This window comes from Mus pahari, chromosome 3 (assembly GCF_900095145.1).
Source record: "Mus pahari chromosome 3, PAHARI_EIJ_v1.1, whole genome shotgun sequence".
Lineage (NCBI taxonomy): Eukaryota > Metazoa > Chordata > Mammalia > Rodentia > Muridae > Mus > Mus pahari.
The window spans coordinates 105,438,818-105,457,206 of NC_034592.1; the positions used below are offsets into that span (position 1 = coordinate 105,438,818).

Consider the following 18,389-nt stretch of genomic DNA (forward strand, 5'->3'; position numbering starts at 1 on the left):
GGGCTGGAGAGATGGCTCAGCGGTTAAGAGCACTTACTGCTCTTCAGAAGGTCCTGAGTGCAAATCCCACAACCACATGGTGGCTCACAACCATCCGTAATGAGATCTGGCGCCCTCTTCTGGAGTGTCTGAAAACAGCTATAGTGTACTTACATATAATAAATAAATAAATCTTTAAACAAATAAATCAGAAAGTTAAAAAGACTTCATAAGTGGGTGCCTTATGAGCTAATGGCAAAGAAAAACAATATGTCATTTTGGACTTCCTTCCTTATTCTAAGCATGAAGGAACTTAATCAATTGTGACATGCAAAGAAATACTGAATACCAACCACAGTATAGAGGATCAATCCGTGATCTTGAAAAGAAGCTCCAGAGCACTTCTCAGAGCCAAACATGCACTGGGGGAAAAAAAAAGGTCACGTGGTTAGTGTTTGGTGGTCTGCTGCCAGTATGATCCACACAGATGTTGGAGTCGAGAGCAGAGCACTCCATCGGTCTGTGTTCTGCAGTCTAGGATATGGGTTGAAACAATAGAGTACTTCAGAAGGGACTTTTGTTTTTTTTCCAGGGAAAACTTTTATACTACCATCAGCGTGCAAAAAATGCTGTCTAAGAATTCATTGAGTCCTAAGCAGTGTTTCTCAACCTTCCTAATGCTGCGACCCTTTAATACAGTTCCTCAAGTTGTAGTGACCCCAACTATATATTTATCTTCATTTTACTACTTTATAACTGTAATTTTGCTCATGTTATGAATTGTAATGTAAATATCTGACATGTAGGATATCTGATATGCAACCCCTATGATTTTACTCCAAAAGGGTTATGACCCACAGGTTGAGAACAGCTACACTATAGGAATAAACAAACTTTACTTCTTGTAGGTGAAAATGTGTTAATTCTTCCTATTGGGAAGTTGTATGTGTTTGAGTCTAGTTATGGCTTAAAATTTAGTCTGGCATAGCAGTTCCTTTTGTACCAATATAATAAATCCCATGGGATAGACAATGAAGACTAGCCAACACAAGTCTGCTTTTATTTTATTTTGTACTTGGAAGATTGAACCCAAGGCCTTGTACATTCTAGAAAAGTGCTTTATAGCTAAGCATATGACAAGCTAATTAAAATTTAGAATTTAATACTATCTTCTATGTATGAAACATAGAAATGTTGAAATTTTCTTAAAATTTGATTTATAGCTATTATTTCATCAAACATGTTCCGCCTCTGACAGAAGAACAGCTAAATAGGAAACCTGCTCTTCCTTTGAAAACAAGGAGCACACCAGAGTTCTCCCTGGTCTTAGATCTGGTGAGTGTTATCTTTACAGGTATAGAGAATAAGAGCTAAAATTCAGAATACAAATGAATAAGCAGTCATTATATTTACTGTAAATATGTTCTGAGTATTTTGAACTGTTTTATTTAGGAACCCTAGTATTAGACTAGTTTGTTTGGGACTGGCACATTTTGAAAATAAGACTTTTACTTTTGCATTTAAATGAAATTTTTTTCTCTTCATTCTTGAGACCCTGTGATTTGTTTTTAAGAATATTTGATTTTGTTTTTTGAAGTGTTGGGTATTATTCCAGGGTCTTATTATGCAAGACAAGTGTTATCATATACTACATTATATCCTAAGCCTAAAAAAGTTGTATTTATTATATTTTGCCTGGATAGAAATAGCTCCCTGGGGGCTGGTGAGATGGCTCAGTGGGTAAGAGCACCGACTGCTCTTCCAGAGGTCCGGAGTTCAAATCCCAGCAACCACATGGTGGCTCATAACCATCTGTAACAAGATCTGACGCCCTCTTCTGGAGTGTCTGAAGACAGCTACAGTGTACTTACATATAATAAATAAATAAATCTTTAAAAAAAAAAAAAGATGACCTTTCATTTTAATTGATCTTTGTTGTTGTTTTGTGACAGGGTTTCTTCATGTAGCCCTTCCTAGATTTTTTTTTTCCACGCCTGCCTGCTGAGTGCCAGGATTAAGGGCATGTACCAACATAACCCAACAATTTTAGTAGATCTTAACTAAGCCCTTTGAAAAATTTGAGGAAGGGTAGTTACTGGCAGCACATTTTACTTTTGAGATAGCCTAAGCTATCCTTGGACTCATTATGTAGCCAAGGATGACCTTTTGGTTTTCCTGCCTTTCCCTTCCTAAGTGCTGAGAATAATGGGCATGTGCCACCTTCCCTGGTTATATTGTACTAGAGGTCAGTTTTGAGAGCTTGATTGATTCATCCAGCTCACCTGTATCCCCTGTCCTTTCTAACATTTAGGTTTTGAGAAATGTATTGATTGAACTTTTTTGAACTGCTTTCCTATTTTTCTTATTCTTGGTAAGAAATCAGGATCTGATATTCAGATATGATGTTTTCATTGGGTATGTAGTTGATGATATATACTCAGGTATAAGTAACATCTAATCCTAAATTAAGATTCTTTTTCATAAAAAGTTTGAAGATGAGTTATATGAGAAAACAGAATCTAAGCTTTCATGAGCTAATTGCAAAGAAATGTAATTAGTATATGCAGATTGCAGTTGCACATGGTTTTGTAACCTTAGCACTCAGGTGATACATGATGACTGAATCATGAATTTGAAGACAGCCTGGGGGGGCTGGTGAGATGGCTCAGCGGGTTAGAGCACCTGACTGCTCTTCCAAAGGTGCAGAGTTCAAATCCCAGCAACCACATGGTGGCTCAAACCATCCTTAACGAGACCTGACTNCCTCTGATGGAGTGTCTGAAGACAGCTACAGTGTACTTACATTTAATAAATAAATAAAATCTTTAAAAAAAAAAAAAAAGAAGAAGAAGACAGTGAGACTGTCTTTAGAAAACTAAGAAGTAAAAAAAAAAAAAGAAAGAAAACTAAGAAGTTAAATTACAAGGAGTAACAAATGTTCTTTAACAAAAAGTTGAACTACAGAACACAAGCAGTAGTTTTCAGACTTCAATCTGCTTTAGAGGTAACTGAGAAGTTTATCACAGAGCATGGAATGGGAATCATCAGAGAGAGAGAGATACTTCTGGAGGGCTCTGATGCTGTTTATTGCTCTAAGAAGTATATTTGAGAGCCACTGACTTTAGGAGAAATCCAGGCCTAATCTGCTATGTCACGTACAACATAAATTCCACAAAGAGTGATGAATACTTCATGAAACTGTTGTTTGAAATTTCTGTTAATGTTTTGTTTTTCTCTGTGTTTGTTTTAAGGATGAGACACTAGTGCACTGCAGCCTGAATGAACTAGAAGATGCAGCACTCACTTTTCCAGTCCTTTTCCAAGATGTCATTTATCAGGTAATTAAGACATTTTAAGCCTAATTTTTAAACCATTAGGTAACATTCTGAGTGAAGAAAAAAAAAATTGTGATGTTCAGTGTGTCTTTCTGTACATTTATTAGTAGTTTTATCAATATTTTAATGGTTTATTAACACAAAGTAGCATTATGCTAGATAGTTGATGTGAAACATTAATTTATAATAAAAAAATACTAACTTTTCTGACTTGTGATCTCTACTAGTTTCATAATCTTTGCCAGCAGGTGGAGGCAAGGAACACTGATACAGATCCCCAAGAACAACTTGCCAGGTTAAGACCTGGGGATTTTGTCTTTATTTTTTCCCCATAAATCCAATTAATAATAATAATAAAATATTCATTCCTTGTTGGTCATTTTTATTTACTACAGTAATGTTATCTGTAAAATTACAGTTCAATATATCTAATTTATATTAATCAGAGAATTCAAGGACTCCTGTAGTTACTGCTTTATTATTAGATACAAGCATTTTTCTCATCTTTGGTGGACAGGTTACAGTGCAAAATGTAAATATTGTTAAGATTTTACTGTGGATTATCTGTTGGCCATACTTTTATTAGAATTTCCATCAGAGGATTGGCTTAATTAAGAAATGACTATACTTTAAGAACTGCAGAATCCTTTTGTGTGTTTGCATTTGTTAACATAACACATAACATTTATATACATGAGTTGCTGAAAGATTGGGAAAAGTCAATAATTTCTTGTCAAGAGGAAGCCACCTCAGGGTTAATGAAGCTGCAGCATTTGCTATGTGGGAATGGCTAGGTCCCTGGTTTGTATGTGCTGTTGGTGGGCAAGTACAAAGTGGTTGTGATTTTTTTGTTTTTTGTTTTTTGGGTTTTTTGTTTTTTGATTTTTTGTTTTTTTGGGGGGGGGGTAGATTTCGGTTGTTGTCTTGTAAGAATTATAAGATTTTAGAGTTAAATAGATGTTTGAGGGCTACTTTGCCAAATAAGTAGTCATGAATCATGAGGATTTAATTTACTGTGATCTTCATTCTAATTTAATCTAGACAGGTATTATAATATCTGAATAGTATATTCCTCTCCTTTTAAAGTGATACTATTTCTGATACATTATTAGGGGAAGAGGAAAAGATACATAAAATAATGGATTTTAAGATTTTCTTATTTTGAATTGTTGCTTGGTTTAAGGCTTTTTCTGAATGAGCTATATCCTGCCAGATAGATTTCTCATCTTTAATCCACTTAAGGAACAGGAGTCTTAAGGCCAACTTAAGTAATGTAGCAATAACTTAGTGCTCTGTTTTCGATGCAGTAGCCTTGTTGTTTATTCTTTGTAGTTTGGTTTTTATTCATATATTTTGAATGACTTTGAAAACTGGTTTAGGTCCTTTGAATTTCAAAAGGAAAGCTTATTTAAGAATTCTTAAGTTTCTCAGTTTGAAATTTATCTCTTACAAGTGGCTTCTGGGTTGTTCTGTGTGTAGTTTTGTTGGTGGTGTTAGTGGTTTTAGTTTTGGGTTTGGTTTTTTTAGTTTTTGTTTTGTTTTGTTTTTTTTTTGTGTTTGTTTTTTGAGTAGTGAAATAAATATGGGAAGTAGATTCATTTGGCAGATCTGGCATTTAGTATGGCTATGCTATATTGAAATTTTTCTTATTGCTTCCACCATTTCTGTATTTTCTTTTTAAAAGTTGCTATTACGTGTGGACCTGGATAATTGTATTTGTTTGAAAAAAAAAAAGTACATATTACTTAAGGCTTAGAAAGCTATACAGTATATTATACCTACTTTTATAGAATTCCAAAAACTACTTTTTCACATATTTTGAGTTGCACTTTCTGAAAGTGAACAGAAAGTAACCCAGCTACTTAAATAGCAATGAGCCTGATGGTTGAGTTTTAGGAGTTATAGAGATGATTGTAGTTTTATTTACTTTATGAAGGACATAATTCCCTCAACTAAATTTTTAAAGATTGTCCATATTAATATTGGGTAACTTCCTTGGATTTGTGGTTTTGACATAGCTTTTTAAAAACGGAGAGGTCTTTGGTTTAGGACTTCCCCCCCAGTTTTTTCAGACCAGCAAGCTCCCTTTAAACAGGGAATGATGTCTTTTAAACTTTCAGTGGTGTTGTCTCCATCTACTGGCAAAGAAGAATATACACAAGGGTCTGGGATGAGCTAAGAGATTTTGGAGAAACCACATTATTAGGTAAGATGTAACTTACATATCTAACCACTGTAATGTAACATGGTTCACTTAAAGGTAGAAACCCATAAAATACTGTATATACTCTTATTTTAAAATAATTTGTTGAGGTGAAATTTACATAGCACATTCATGGCACCTGCCTATATGTTCTTAAATATATCTGTTCTATAGCATCCCATTCTTGTGTGTGTGTGCATGTGTGTGTCTGTATGTGTCTTTGTGTGTGGTGCACGTGTGTCTATGTGTGTTTGTTTAAGAATTAGCTTCTTGTTGTGAATCAAGGCAAGATAAATATCCTTTTTTTAGGATTTACTTTTAGTTTGTGTTCAGCTTGTAAAGGTTCATCTATATTTGATTTCAGTTCTGCCTTTTATTTTTCTTCCACTTCAAAACAGTTTCAAGTTATAAATTATCTAAATTAGGAGTTTTAGATTTTATGGCTATTGTTGCAACCACTTTTTCTGCTGTTCCAAACCCGAAATGATCCGTGCATGAAAAGGAGATGAGCAGAAGTGGTGGCCTACACCTGTAATCCAGCACTGCAAACGCAGTACAGGGGAGGCTGTGGCAGGAAAATCATTGGTTTGAGGCCAGCCTGGGCTATATATATTACAGGTTCAGGCCAGAGTGGACTACATAGTGAGACCCTGTCTCAAAAAATAATCAAAAATATGGTTGTGTTCCAATAATATTTAATATTCTAAAAAGTAAGTGGTAGTCTATAATTGGCTAACAGGCCCTAATTTGCTGACCTATGATCTCATAATTATGAGAATATATACTGTAAATTTATAAAATTGCATTCTTAGGAGAATTAATTCAATGTTCATTGGAATTCTTATTTTTATAATGAAAATTTGATAAAGATCTGATAATAGATTTTCTTAAGATTGAGGGAATTTTCAGGTAGCTAGTATACTTATAGATTACCATACTTCATAATATGTACTCTTCTTATTTTGGTGAATAGAAATCAGTTTAGATAATACCACCCTTTGAATTTTCAGACAGATGAATTGTTCAAGTCTAAATTTAGTATTTACATGTCCATTTCTTTTGGAGAAAGAACAAAAGACCCTTCTCAAAGGTGACCGGTTACTCTGATACTAGATGAGATAGACAGACTTGCTTGTGTATATAAGAAATATGAAAGAACTGACTTGAAAGTGAGTGTAATACTCACAAAAGGTACAGATTATTTGAATTGCTGTACTTTTTAATAAATACACATTTTTCCTAAAAAAAAATTGTTGCATAATGATTGAGAAACGATTTGTTCATAAAATGGTAGAGATGCATTTTATTTGGAAAAACAGGTGCATGATTACTCCAATGCACGTTTAAACTTGTAGTTAGTTTAATATTGACACATTGTCAGGAAATCCATCTCATGGTGTTACTCAGTTAAGAGGTCTCCACTGTATTTAGTTTCTGTTCCTGCAGATCCACCAATTCAAGACTCTAGGTCATCTCACTCCCTCTTCCATCCAGAAGATGACTGCTATCCACAAGCAGAACTGAATCAAAAGACATTTTTCACTTAGCTCTTGAGCTGAAACACCTCCTCAATGACCTTCCTCTGTCTCCATCAAGAACTGGAGCTCAGTTTTTTGAAGATGTAATAGAGCTACTCAGCCCAAATGTGGCTGATTGAAGACAAAGAAGATCCTCATATGTCTCACCACAGTGCATCAAACGCAACTGTGTTGTCCATCTCCTCATTCTGTACAGTAAGGCAGGGGCATCTGATTTTTTGACCGTATTCACCATTAAGACTTTAGCCAGTGAGTGGCTTTCTGAGGATCAGTAAAATCAACAAACTTTGGGTCAGCTGTCCAGAAATCAGACTATGGTAAGCACTCAAGGAGCTAGGATGCTGTAGGGAGCTTGTAAAGGATGCTTTCTTTTATTGGTAGAGGTTGCTTTTATGGGGAAAGCTGGGGGGAAGAGGCCAGTGGAGAGCCCAATGGTAGCAAAGTTTAGCTTCTTCTTTGTTTTCTTGGAAATCATATAGCTCAGGATATTTTTCACACCACAAAAAGAGAATTAGAAGTGTTATGGCTTCTAACTCTTCCTAGAAAAACCAGCTTTACTTTTGCTACATGAAGAGAAAAATATATATAAGTGAAAAATTCTTTTGTAACTACCAGACTACATTTTCTCTTTTATAAATTCTGACTTTATAATTATTTTATTGCTGAGTTTTATAATCTTAATTCTATTGTCTATATGTATGTTTGTACATAATTATGCCTTGTATATAGTGTTTGGGGTTATGAATATTTAATACTGATGTCACTTTTAACTAGGAAAGAACAGTATTTGGATAGTAACTTACTGTACAAAGTATTAAAAGCAATACCTCAGAATAATTTTAAACCTTCCCATCCTTTGCAATAAGTAATTATTGGCACTATGTTTTCATTATAATTATTAGTAATATTTAGATTTAAAATGATATAGATTAAACATATAATTCTTTCCTTACCAAAAATTAGAAAATATGTTTCATTGGGAATTCTTGAAGTATCTCTTTCAAATTAGGAATAGTTCATTGAAAAAAACCATATTATACAGCCAGACAAGTGATACATGCCTATTCTTGAAGCTCAGAAGGCTGGACCATGGAGAGAGTGAGTTTGAGGCTTGTTTGGGCTATATAATAGTGGAGGGATAGATGAACCATGCACAGAAAGTTCTTATTTAGCAGCTGATAGCCGATAGTTATTACAATGTTCACTAAATTGAAGGGTCCGCTATCTTTAGATTTTTTCTAAGTGATCTTATTTAACATTTTTGATATAAGGTCTCACTGTGTAGCCCAAGCTGGCCTAGAACTTCAACTTCTTGATTGCTTGCTAGAATGATTTGTTATTGGTGATGTTACTACTACTCCTGGTGCTGCTGCTGCTACGGAGACAGTCTCACTGTAAAGCCCTGACTGGTCTAGAATGTGATCTTGTAGATATGGGTGTTAATAGCACAGATACCCACCTGCCTCTGCCTCCAGAATGCTGGGATTAAAGGCTTGAGCCACAATTCTGGTATATGCTAGAGTATTTTTTAAAGGCAACATTTTTTACCATGGCTACTTTCTTTTTGCTCTTAAAATAATTACAGTTTCTCTTAATATATCATTAAAGTTTTATTTATGCATTTATATACTTAAATGTATGTACAAATAAATGGCCATTTTTCCATAATGAACATTATGTTTCATTTACAGCTTGATCATGCACAGTCATATACATTAAACTTCAGTTAATCCTATTTGAACTCTAAATCCCTTTTCAGATTGAGTTCTATTTCCATAGTTAAGGAAAACCTGATTGTGTTGTATCAGTCCTTCTCTGTTCATCCCTAGATTTATTCCTCCTACAAATACTTAGTCTGCATTGAACTGGAACTAGGTGAAGCAAATGCTGATGTAGGTTATGAAGTTGAGGCCTCCATGGCTCCTACTAGAGTAGTCTTCTGTCCTTGGAGAAGATTTGGCCTTTGTTCTGTGTTTGATACTACTGCTAAGAAAATATTAGTGGAACCAGTAATATTTCTCTTTTAAGAGACTGGATTCTCTTAAAAGAACTGTAAGTTATCTTTAGAATTGTGGTTGCTCAGTTCTGCCCCATATGATAATACTGACTACTGGTTACTTTTAAATAAAGGGGTATTAATAGTTAACAGCTTTTATCACTTCAAATGTGGTAGCCACAATACCAAATGATTTATGTGTATTATCTAACCTTCATAACATTGTATTCCAATGCCCAAAGGTTGGAAATTGGCAGGGCCACTTTGCATGCCTGTGTATCTGTTAATTGGAGAATATTTCCCCAGATGATGACAGCATTTAAGTCCTCAAAAACTTGAGCATCATTTGTTTTCTGCTTTCAATTACCCAAGTGCTGAGATCACATGTACTGACATGACATGCGTCACTGCACTTGTCTCGGGTTATTTAATAGTGTTCACTAATTATCTGTTATTTTTTAATACAATCCCATTATGTAGCTCAGACTGGTATTAAATTCAATGAAATCCTCTGCTTCTGCCTCTGGAGTAGTGGGGTTAAAGACCTGTATTTCTAATGAGTTCTACTAAACCTATGTTCCTTTTAGTGCTATAGATGGAACCCAGGGCCCTATCTAGGCTGAGCACACATGTAAACTTTATTCTACCTTATAAATTTACTATTTATTTAAAAAAATGTAAATAGTATATCAATCTAGGCTGAGCACACATGTAAACCTTATAAATTTACTATTTATAAAAAAATTATAAATAGTATATCAATAAGTTCAAAGGGTGTTCTAAAAAAAAAAAGTACTGAAGATCTTTTTTGAGACAAATGGTTTATCTGTGTAGCCCTGGATGTCCTGGAACTTGCTCTGTAAACCAGGCTGACCTCAGTTTCAGAGCTCAGCCTGCCTCTGTCTCCTGAGTGCTGTAATTAAAGGTCTGTGCCACCATGGCGGGGGGGGGGGGGTGACGGGAGTTTTTTCTATGTTAGTATTATACTGTCTGGGCTTAAAAATCATGTAAAATATTTCTTTTAAGATGACTGACTAGTAGAAACTGCTTATCTGTAGGTAGGATTTTTCTTTGCTTCTTGGTCCTATTGTTAAAATAATAGATGAAGGTTTGGTCAAATTTATCAATTACGTTTGATCGATTTGTCAAATAAGTTCAAATTTAACTTATTTGTTTAAGTAAGTTAAATTTGAATTTAGCCAGAGTTAACAATTTATAAGTAGTTTTCTATGTAATTGACTTTTACTAAGTATGACTCTGTTTGCATTTTTTAGTACTAAGTACATACAGTTAGGGAGTTTTCATTGACATGATACCAAAGAGGATGCAGAAGATAAGCTATTCCTTGTCAAGTGCTGTTAATGTAGTGCACTGTTTTCTTATGTAATTTTTCTATATAAAGTTTAAATTTTAGTAAAACAAGTTTCTAATAGAGTCTAATGATTTGTTGTTGTTGCTGTTTTGTTGTTGTTTTCTAGGTTTTCTTTGTGTAGCCTTGGTTGTCCTGGAACTCACTGCTAGACCAGGCTAGCCTCAAACTCACTAAGATCTGCCTGCCTCTGCTTCCAGAGTGCTGGGACTAAAAGCATACTCTCCCACCACTATCACTCAGCAGATTCTAATGTTTCTAATTTTTAAAACTTTGGGTTAATGAGGTATTCACAAATGCTTACTTTTGAGTGGTTGTCAGTCTTACAGATAATGGTCACTTATTACTATCAGTAGGCATTATTTTTAAACTTTTTGTTTTCAAAATACATTTGGTTTGTTGAGAACAGATTTAGACTAAGTAGCATTGGTACAGGTTTGCAAGAATATAGGTAAAGTAGAGTGAACTCACTCTTTTGGTCTTTGGGAATTTATACAGTTAAGTTTGGTTGGGTATGGTTGCTCACTCTTGTAGTGTCCACATTGAGAAGGCTGGAGCAGGAAGGATCACCTCAGTATCCAACCCATCTTGGCTACATAGTAAGTTCTAGACTAGTCTGGGGTGCACTGTAAGACCCTGTCTCAACAAAATAAAAGGTTTTAGTTTTGAGTCTGAAGAAGGATAGTCGGTAGAAAATGAGGAGAGGGTACTTTAGATTTCTTTATGAGACTTACGTTTGGAGATGGAAAACAGCAAATAGTTACTTGAGGAATTGGGGTTTGAAGCATTGATGCATGTCAGGGCTGGAGAGATACCTCAGCAATTAAGAGCACTGACTGCTCTTCCAGAGGTCCTGAGCTCCATTCCTAGCAACTACGTGGTGGCTCACAACCATCCGTAATGGGCTTTTTCTGATGTGTCTGAAGAGAGCGACAGTGTACTCAAATACATAAAGTAAATAAATCTTTAAAATGATGCAGGTTTACCTTTGTGACCTAATGCAATTAAATAATAAGAATTAAATTTTTAAATGTCAAGAACTAAATTTTTGAGGCCAACAAGATGGCTCAGCAGGAAAAGACCTGGCATGAACCCTGACAACCTGGGTTCCATCCTTGGGTCCAAAAAAAAAAAAAAAAAATGGATTTTTGAAAGTTGTCCTTTGACCAGTGGCATTTACACACCACAAACACGCCCTGCCTCCCGCAAATAGATTTTAATAAACAAAAAAGACTATATTGTATATACTTTTATTTTGTTTAGAACAAAACTTAGGCCTTGCTGACTCTCATATTCCTATTTACATCTAATGACACAGACCATTTTGGGCTTGTACCTCATCTCTTCTGGTTTTGCTTTTGATTGTGCCTTTGTATCACATGGTACAGCTTCCTATGGTCTTTTTTTTTTTTTTTTGGTTTTTTTCGAGACAGGGTTTCTCTGTGTAGCCCTGGCTGTTCTAGAACTCACTTTGTAGACCAGGCTGGCCTCGAACTCAGAAATCTGCCTGCCTCTGCCTCCCAAGTGCTGGGATTAAAGGCGTGCGCCACCACACCCGGCTCCTGTGGTCTTATTTAAGACCTGACCCTTTTTTTTTTTTTCTAATACCCCACCCTCACCCCTTATCAACCACTATGTTATCTGTGTCTTCCAAGCTTTCTGTGACACATTTCTGATAAAGTGGTGAATCTGTTCTGCAGAATGGAACCTTGATAGACAATTCTTCTCACTCTTTGTATCCTCCAGTTGAGGAAACACTAGCAGTGTATTCTTCTGTCTTCAGTGCTACTTTTCATTCTGAAAGAGTGTCAGATTATAAGATGTATGTTACAGTTAAAGATAGTATTGCATAGTAACAAACATAGTAGGGTGTATGATGCCATTACAGGTTCAGGAAGTCATTGGAAAATATTACTTTTCTTTGTTTTCTTTGTTGCGTGCTTTCTCTGTTTTACCATAAAGCATTCCCAGAACTGGTATTTTTGTCACAGGAACATTTTTGTGTAGATGACAGAATTGAGATTGAAAACTAAGCCTGCATTAAATGTATACTCACCTCAGGCTTGTTATGACATCACAATCTTTAACTCTGCTTGCTTGCTTGTTTGTTTATGTTATCTGAAATCAATACCCACCTTTCAGTGGAGTATAAAACTTTTATAAAATTTAGTGACCAAGTGAATATAAATGGAGGACTAGAAAGTCTTTAAGTAGTTTCAGTGATTATTTATGGCTTACATTTGTGTGCTTTTTCTAAATATTGCCATTTATTATAAGAGTAATTGTGTTAAGAAATTGGTGGAATATTTATATCTGGGTGGTGGCACATACCTTTAATCCCAGGACTGACATCTCTGAGTTTGAGGTCAGCCTGATCTACTGAGCAAGTTCCAGGACAGCCAAGACAACACAGAGAAACCTTGTCTCAACCCATATGTTTTTTTCTATATCCTGAGCAGTGGGCTTTGAGAACTGTCGTCTTTGTGTACTTACAATCTCAGTTGTTATCAAACCTACCCTTCTACACTAAAGGGGGGGGGGAGCTGTATTTAAACTCACCAATCTAGATACCACATCCTTGACTAGTCCTTATCTTAATATAAAAATGAAATAGTAGTGTTTTTAAGAGGTGTTTCTTTAAAAGACATTCTGAGGAAGGTCATTGAGACAGGTCAGCTTAGAACTGGACACGCAGTCTGCAAATGATTGGATGGATGCTACCTGGTTGGAAGATGGAGATGATTTGGTGGATCAAAATCTGTAATGAGGGAAATCTATTTCTAGTTGAAATGCTTTTTGAAATTACATTTCAATGAAGTACTGTTGTATTTTAAAAATAAAACAATAATTACTATCTCTAAAAGACCGCCTTAAGTGCTTTTGCTACATGAAGTATATTTGTTTCGAGTGGCACTCAGTAAATATTTCTATTTCTTTAAAATAGGAACTTTTAAATTATAATATATCCAAAATTAGAGCACAGTATCTTAAGATGGATTCTATTTTATGTTTATTTGCTGAAAAATGTCTTTGCATTTCTTCAGGTTTATGTGAGATTAAGACCATTCTTCAGGGAATTCCTGGAACGAATGTCTCAGATGTATGAGGTAAATGTGCTTAAACTATTTTTCCCATGTATTTTATTTTATTCAATATAGTACCCATATTTAGATCATGTATAATTGATTACTTCTTTTCCCTGAATTTGTAGATCATTCTTTTTACTGCTTCTAAGAAGGTGTATGCAGACAAGTTACTGAACATACTAGACCCTAAAAAGCAACTGGTCAGGTAAATTTAATTAAGAAATAGTAGAAATGTCTGTCACTCATCTATGCAATTACCTTGATTCTATTTCATTTTAATGGCCATTTGCAGTTGGCTACTATCTAGAGATTTATTGTGTTGAATAGTAAATGGATTTTTTTAAGTCCCACAACTCTTTAAGAGTTCCTAATTATTTAACTTAAGACAGACATTCCTTAAAGGGTTGCAAAGTCAAATTATATTTATTCACTGTTACATCTATATCTTCATTTCTTTGGGAATTTCAGGGAGGGGGGATGGGAGCAGGGAGGTGGGGGTGGAGGTTTTCACTGTGACCTTGTTTTACTTCCATGTCTCTGAGATAATGCTTGTTATACTTTATACTGCCTTTGTAATGGCATAGAGAAGTAGAAGTAGAATAGAAAAGATTTAAGAGCAGATTTACCTCCTCCCATGTAAAGAAAATGTTACATCCATCTAACTGGAGATTAAAATTGGCTTAATCAGGGGCTGGTGAGATGGCTCAGTGGGTAAGAGCACCAACTGCCCTTTGAAGGTCCTGAGTTCAAATCCCAGCAACCACATGGTGGCTCACAACCACCCGTAATGAGATTTGATGCCCTCTAGTGGTGTCTGAAGAAAGCTACAGTGTACTTATATATAATAATAAATAAATCTTTTTTTAAAAAAAAATTGACTTAATCATTGATGTTATTCTAATCTGGACTCCGTTCCTTGAGTATGCCATTACCCAGCAGATGGAGTGTGTTTCTGGTTAGCAGGGATGCCTTGGGGGATTTTGAAAATCAATTCCATTATTTCTGTCACCTGAAGAGAGAGTATTTTGCTCTAAGGTTTAAGAGGGAGGCTAACTGAGTGATCAAGAGTAGAGAAATGGAATGTGGGAAGCTTGCAGCAGCTGTTTCACCGGACATTGATTCTTGAGTGTCTCCCATATTTTCTTAGTTATAAATCTTTTTTTAAAAAAATATTTATGTATATGAGAACACAGTAGCTATCTTCAGACACACCAGAAGAGGGCATCGGACCCCATTACATATGGTTATGAGCCACCATGTGGTTGCTGGAAATTGAACTCGGGACCTTTGGAAGAGCAGTCAGTGCTCTTAACCACTGAAACATCTCTCTAGCTCTTAGTTGTAAATCTTAAACCTACTTTACTACTGTTATTTTATTCCCAGGTATGGTGGCAGATTTTTGTGAATTCTACTCCAGCTTGAGTTATACAGTGAGATGCTGTCTGAACAAACAAACAAATTCAAAACAACTTTTATTGAGTGGTTGCAAATACATTAAAACTTTTTTCCTGGGCTGGACAGATGGCTCAGCGGTTAAGAGCACTGACTGCTCTTCCGAAGGTCCTGAGTTCAAATCCCAGCAACCACATGGTGGCTCACAACCATCCATAATGAGATTTGACGCCCTCTTCTGGTGTGTCTGAAGATGCTACAATGTACTTACATATAATAATAAATAAAAAACCTTTTTTTCCCAATGAGCACTTACTTAGTTTTTTTAAGCTTTGGGCTTTATTGTTAATTGAAAGATCAGATAAGCTACTTCTCCTTACTGAAGTATACTGTAATAAATACTCACTGTACCTAACATTAATAAATCTATATAAGTTTAGATTTTGCTTTGAAAGACTATTCTAAAAGATTTCTGTTTACTATTTTTATTATTCTACCAACAGTTGTAAGGGGAGCGGTCCTAGCACTTTTGCAGCTTTCCTTTTTCTGGGAAATAACCATGCTTTTACACTGTGCTATAATAGCTAGATTTATAAAAGTCTACACACTTGGGAAATTCCGATTTATTCTATCAAGTTGGATTTTGAGAAACTTAAGGACAACAAAAAATTAACAAATTGGAATTTGTTGACATGCTCTAGAGTCCAGGACAGCCAGGGTTACATAGAGAAACCCTATCTTGAAAAATCAAAAGTAGAAAAGAGGGAAAGAGAGAGAAAGGGGGTGACAGGTGGCTGAGACTTTCTCTTTGTCATTGCCACTAAGGCTGGATTTTTTAAAATGAGTTGTGTGTGCTTCTTAAATGTTGAACTTGGACAGAGTGGTGTGTAGAAAATACTTTTTTTTTTCCTCCTGTTTATCAAGATAGAATTACTCTTTGTAGCCCTGGCTGGCCTCAAATTCAGAGATCCACCTGCTTCTGTCTCCTGAGTGCAAGGAATAAAGGTGTGCACCACCACACCCAGCTGAAAATACTCCTTTCTTGAAGTTATAAAGCTAAAAGAAGAGACCTGAGTAGTATATTGCTCATAAAAATTTGTTTAGGATTAGTAAGCAAGAGGAACTCAACCATTAAGGCAAAGGGCATGGCATTTCAAGGTGAAAGACCAACAAATCAGTTATCAGTAATACTTAAAGGATGATATATTGGTTATAAATGTGGATTGCATGTTTAGTATATATGACTTTTCAGCTTTTAATAGCTTTTAAATTGACAGAATTTTCTATTTAGTTTGTAGGATTGGTTATTCGTTTACATTTGTAATACTTAAACCTGTTTTTTTGTTGTTGTTTTGGTTTGGTTTTTTGAGCCAAGGTTTCTCTGAAGTTTTGGCTATTCTAGAACTCATTATGTAAATCAGGCTGGCCTCAAACTAGAGAAATCTACATGCCTCTCCCTTCTGAGTGCTGAGATTAAAGGAGTGTACTATCACTGCCTGACATTAATCACCATTCTTTTGAAGCTGACCCCTCCCTTCTTCCCTCTCCCTTCTCTCTGACAGACAGACAGACACACACACACACACACACACACACACAGTTTTTAAAAATAGGTGTTTGGGAAAAGTTGAAATGATGGAATGCTTTGGCCTCAGCAGCAAGCATCTTTTCTCAAAAACTGTAAGGAAAACTAAAAAATTATTTTAATTCCAATACAAAAACATACCTTCTCATATTTTCTATTCTGGCATGTACAGGGATAGGGAGGCTGTGTGGTCTACTGGTTAGAGCAAAGGACTGAGAGCCAGGAGGATTCTGGGTTCCAATATGGGGCTAGCCACAGACTTACTGTGATCTTGGGCAAGTCACTTGTGCCTCAGTCAACCATCTGGAAAATTGGTCAAAAAGCAGGACCTCGCTGACAACCAAATGCTGCATCTGAGCTGAGCTTTCCTGGGTAATTAAATTACAAAAACAACTTAGAGTTTTAATTCCCTTTTGTAACATAATTTATGACATTATGGTGTAAACCAACATTTTTAAAATTATTGTGTTTTTTAAGGTTTCAATAATTGCTATGAATTTTTATATTGAAACTAGCCCACAGCTTAGCCCCAGTATTTGTATTTCAGTTTGCTTCCTGAGAGAAAAGAATATTTAGAAAGTTTATTGTATATGAATGCTTCTGTGTATGTTTTAAGATTTGTTTTCATTTTTGTTTAGGCACCGGCTTTTCCGTGAACATTGTGTTTGTGTACAAGGAAACTATATAAAGGACTTAAATATCCTTGGAAGAGATCTTTCCAAAACTATAATAATTGACAACTCACCACAAGCCTTTGCCTATCAGGTAGGAAGAAGATTCTTTTAAAATTTAGTTGGATAAAATATAAAGAAGCAACTGCTGCCAAGAAGAATATGATAAAAAAAAATGGGAATTTTCTATGTACTTAGTTATTTTTTAGGATTAGAAATGCCAAATAGATAAGTACTTATGAAAAATGTCTTCTACATGAACTACAACATAAATTAAGAAAATTTTATGTAGTAAATCTGAAGATAGACTTAGAGGGTTGTAAATCATTTAATGGCATTTTGATATTTTATGAAATTATAGTTATAATCATGTTTAAAAACTTAAATGATCAATATTCTGGTCTATTGATTTAAATAATTTGAAGTGTTTTCTTGGGTGGTTTTAGCAAGGGCTTGGTCTTTGTATAAGCATTTGTACACATAGGCTTTCTGATAGTGTTTAGGTTGAAAATATGTCTTTAGTACACGGTGACTAGTATTGTTCTAGTAACTTGCTTGAATATTGCAAAAATGCCTTAGTGGCCTTTCTTTGTTGACTAACTTTGTATTCACCGAGGAAGTGAGCCACCATGAACAATCAGTTATCTGCGTTTTACTCATTTAGCTCTCTCTTGCATTATTGAGCTGTTGGTGAAGACTTAGTAGCATTTCTTTCCAGTGGAACTTTTACATCCATAGTTACTTAAGTCTCTTTCTTTAATTTTCCGAAGCAGGCTAGTGTAGTTAAAGAGAACTTAATTATATATTTATTGTTTTAGCTTTCTAATGGAATCCCTATAGAAAGCTGGTTTATGGATAAAAATGACAATGAGCTCCTAAAATTGATTCCATTTCTGGAGAAGCTTGTAGAACTGGTAAGTATATGGTCTATTTGATTTTTGTTGTTGTTAATTGAACTCTATTGAACAAATCTGTATGTGTATTGGCTTTTAAAGTTAACTGTAAGCCAACTCATCAGATTGAGGCCAGCCTAGGTTATATATGTCACGAGATCCTCCCTAAAAAGAACAGCAGCAGCAACAAATAATTAACCAGTAGAAGATTGTGGCAGAGTGAAAGAGATTAGGGTTGTGTTTGTTTGTTTGTTTTTTCATTTTAAAGAATTATTTATTTTATGTATGTGAGTACCCTTTAGCTGTCTTCAGATATACCAGAAGAGGGCATCAGATCCCATT

At 35.2% G+C, this 18,389-nt stretch overlaps 1 protein-coding gene across 2 annotated transcripts in view; it reads left to right on the top strand.

Annotated features, from left to right (window-relative positions):
• Window positions 1–18,389, top strand: part of Ctdspl2 (CTD small phosphatase like 2) — a 55,590-nt gene that overhangs the window by 30,590 nt on the left and 6,611 nt on the right. For both annotated transcript variants that reach the window (XM_021192133.1, XM_021192134.1), the window contains exons 7-12: window positions 1,203–1,314; window positions 3,231–3,317; window positions 13,465–13,527; window positions 13,632–13,711; window positions 17,122–17,248; window positions 17,973–18,068. In XM_021192133.1, the coding sequence (XP_021047792.1) occupies window positions 1,203–1,314; window positions 3,231–3,317; window positions 13,465–13,527; window positions 13,632–13,711; window positions 17,122–17,248; window positions 17,973–18,068 (565 nt within the window). The remainder of the gene's footprint in view (window positions 1–1,202; window positions 1,315–3,230; window positions 3,318–13,464; window positions 13,528–13,631; window positions 13,712–17,121; window positions 17,249–17,972; window positions 18,069–18,389) is intronic.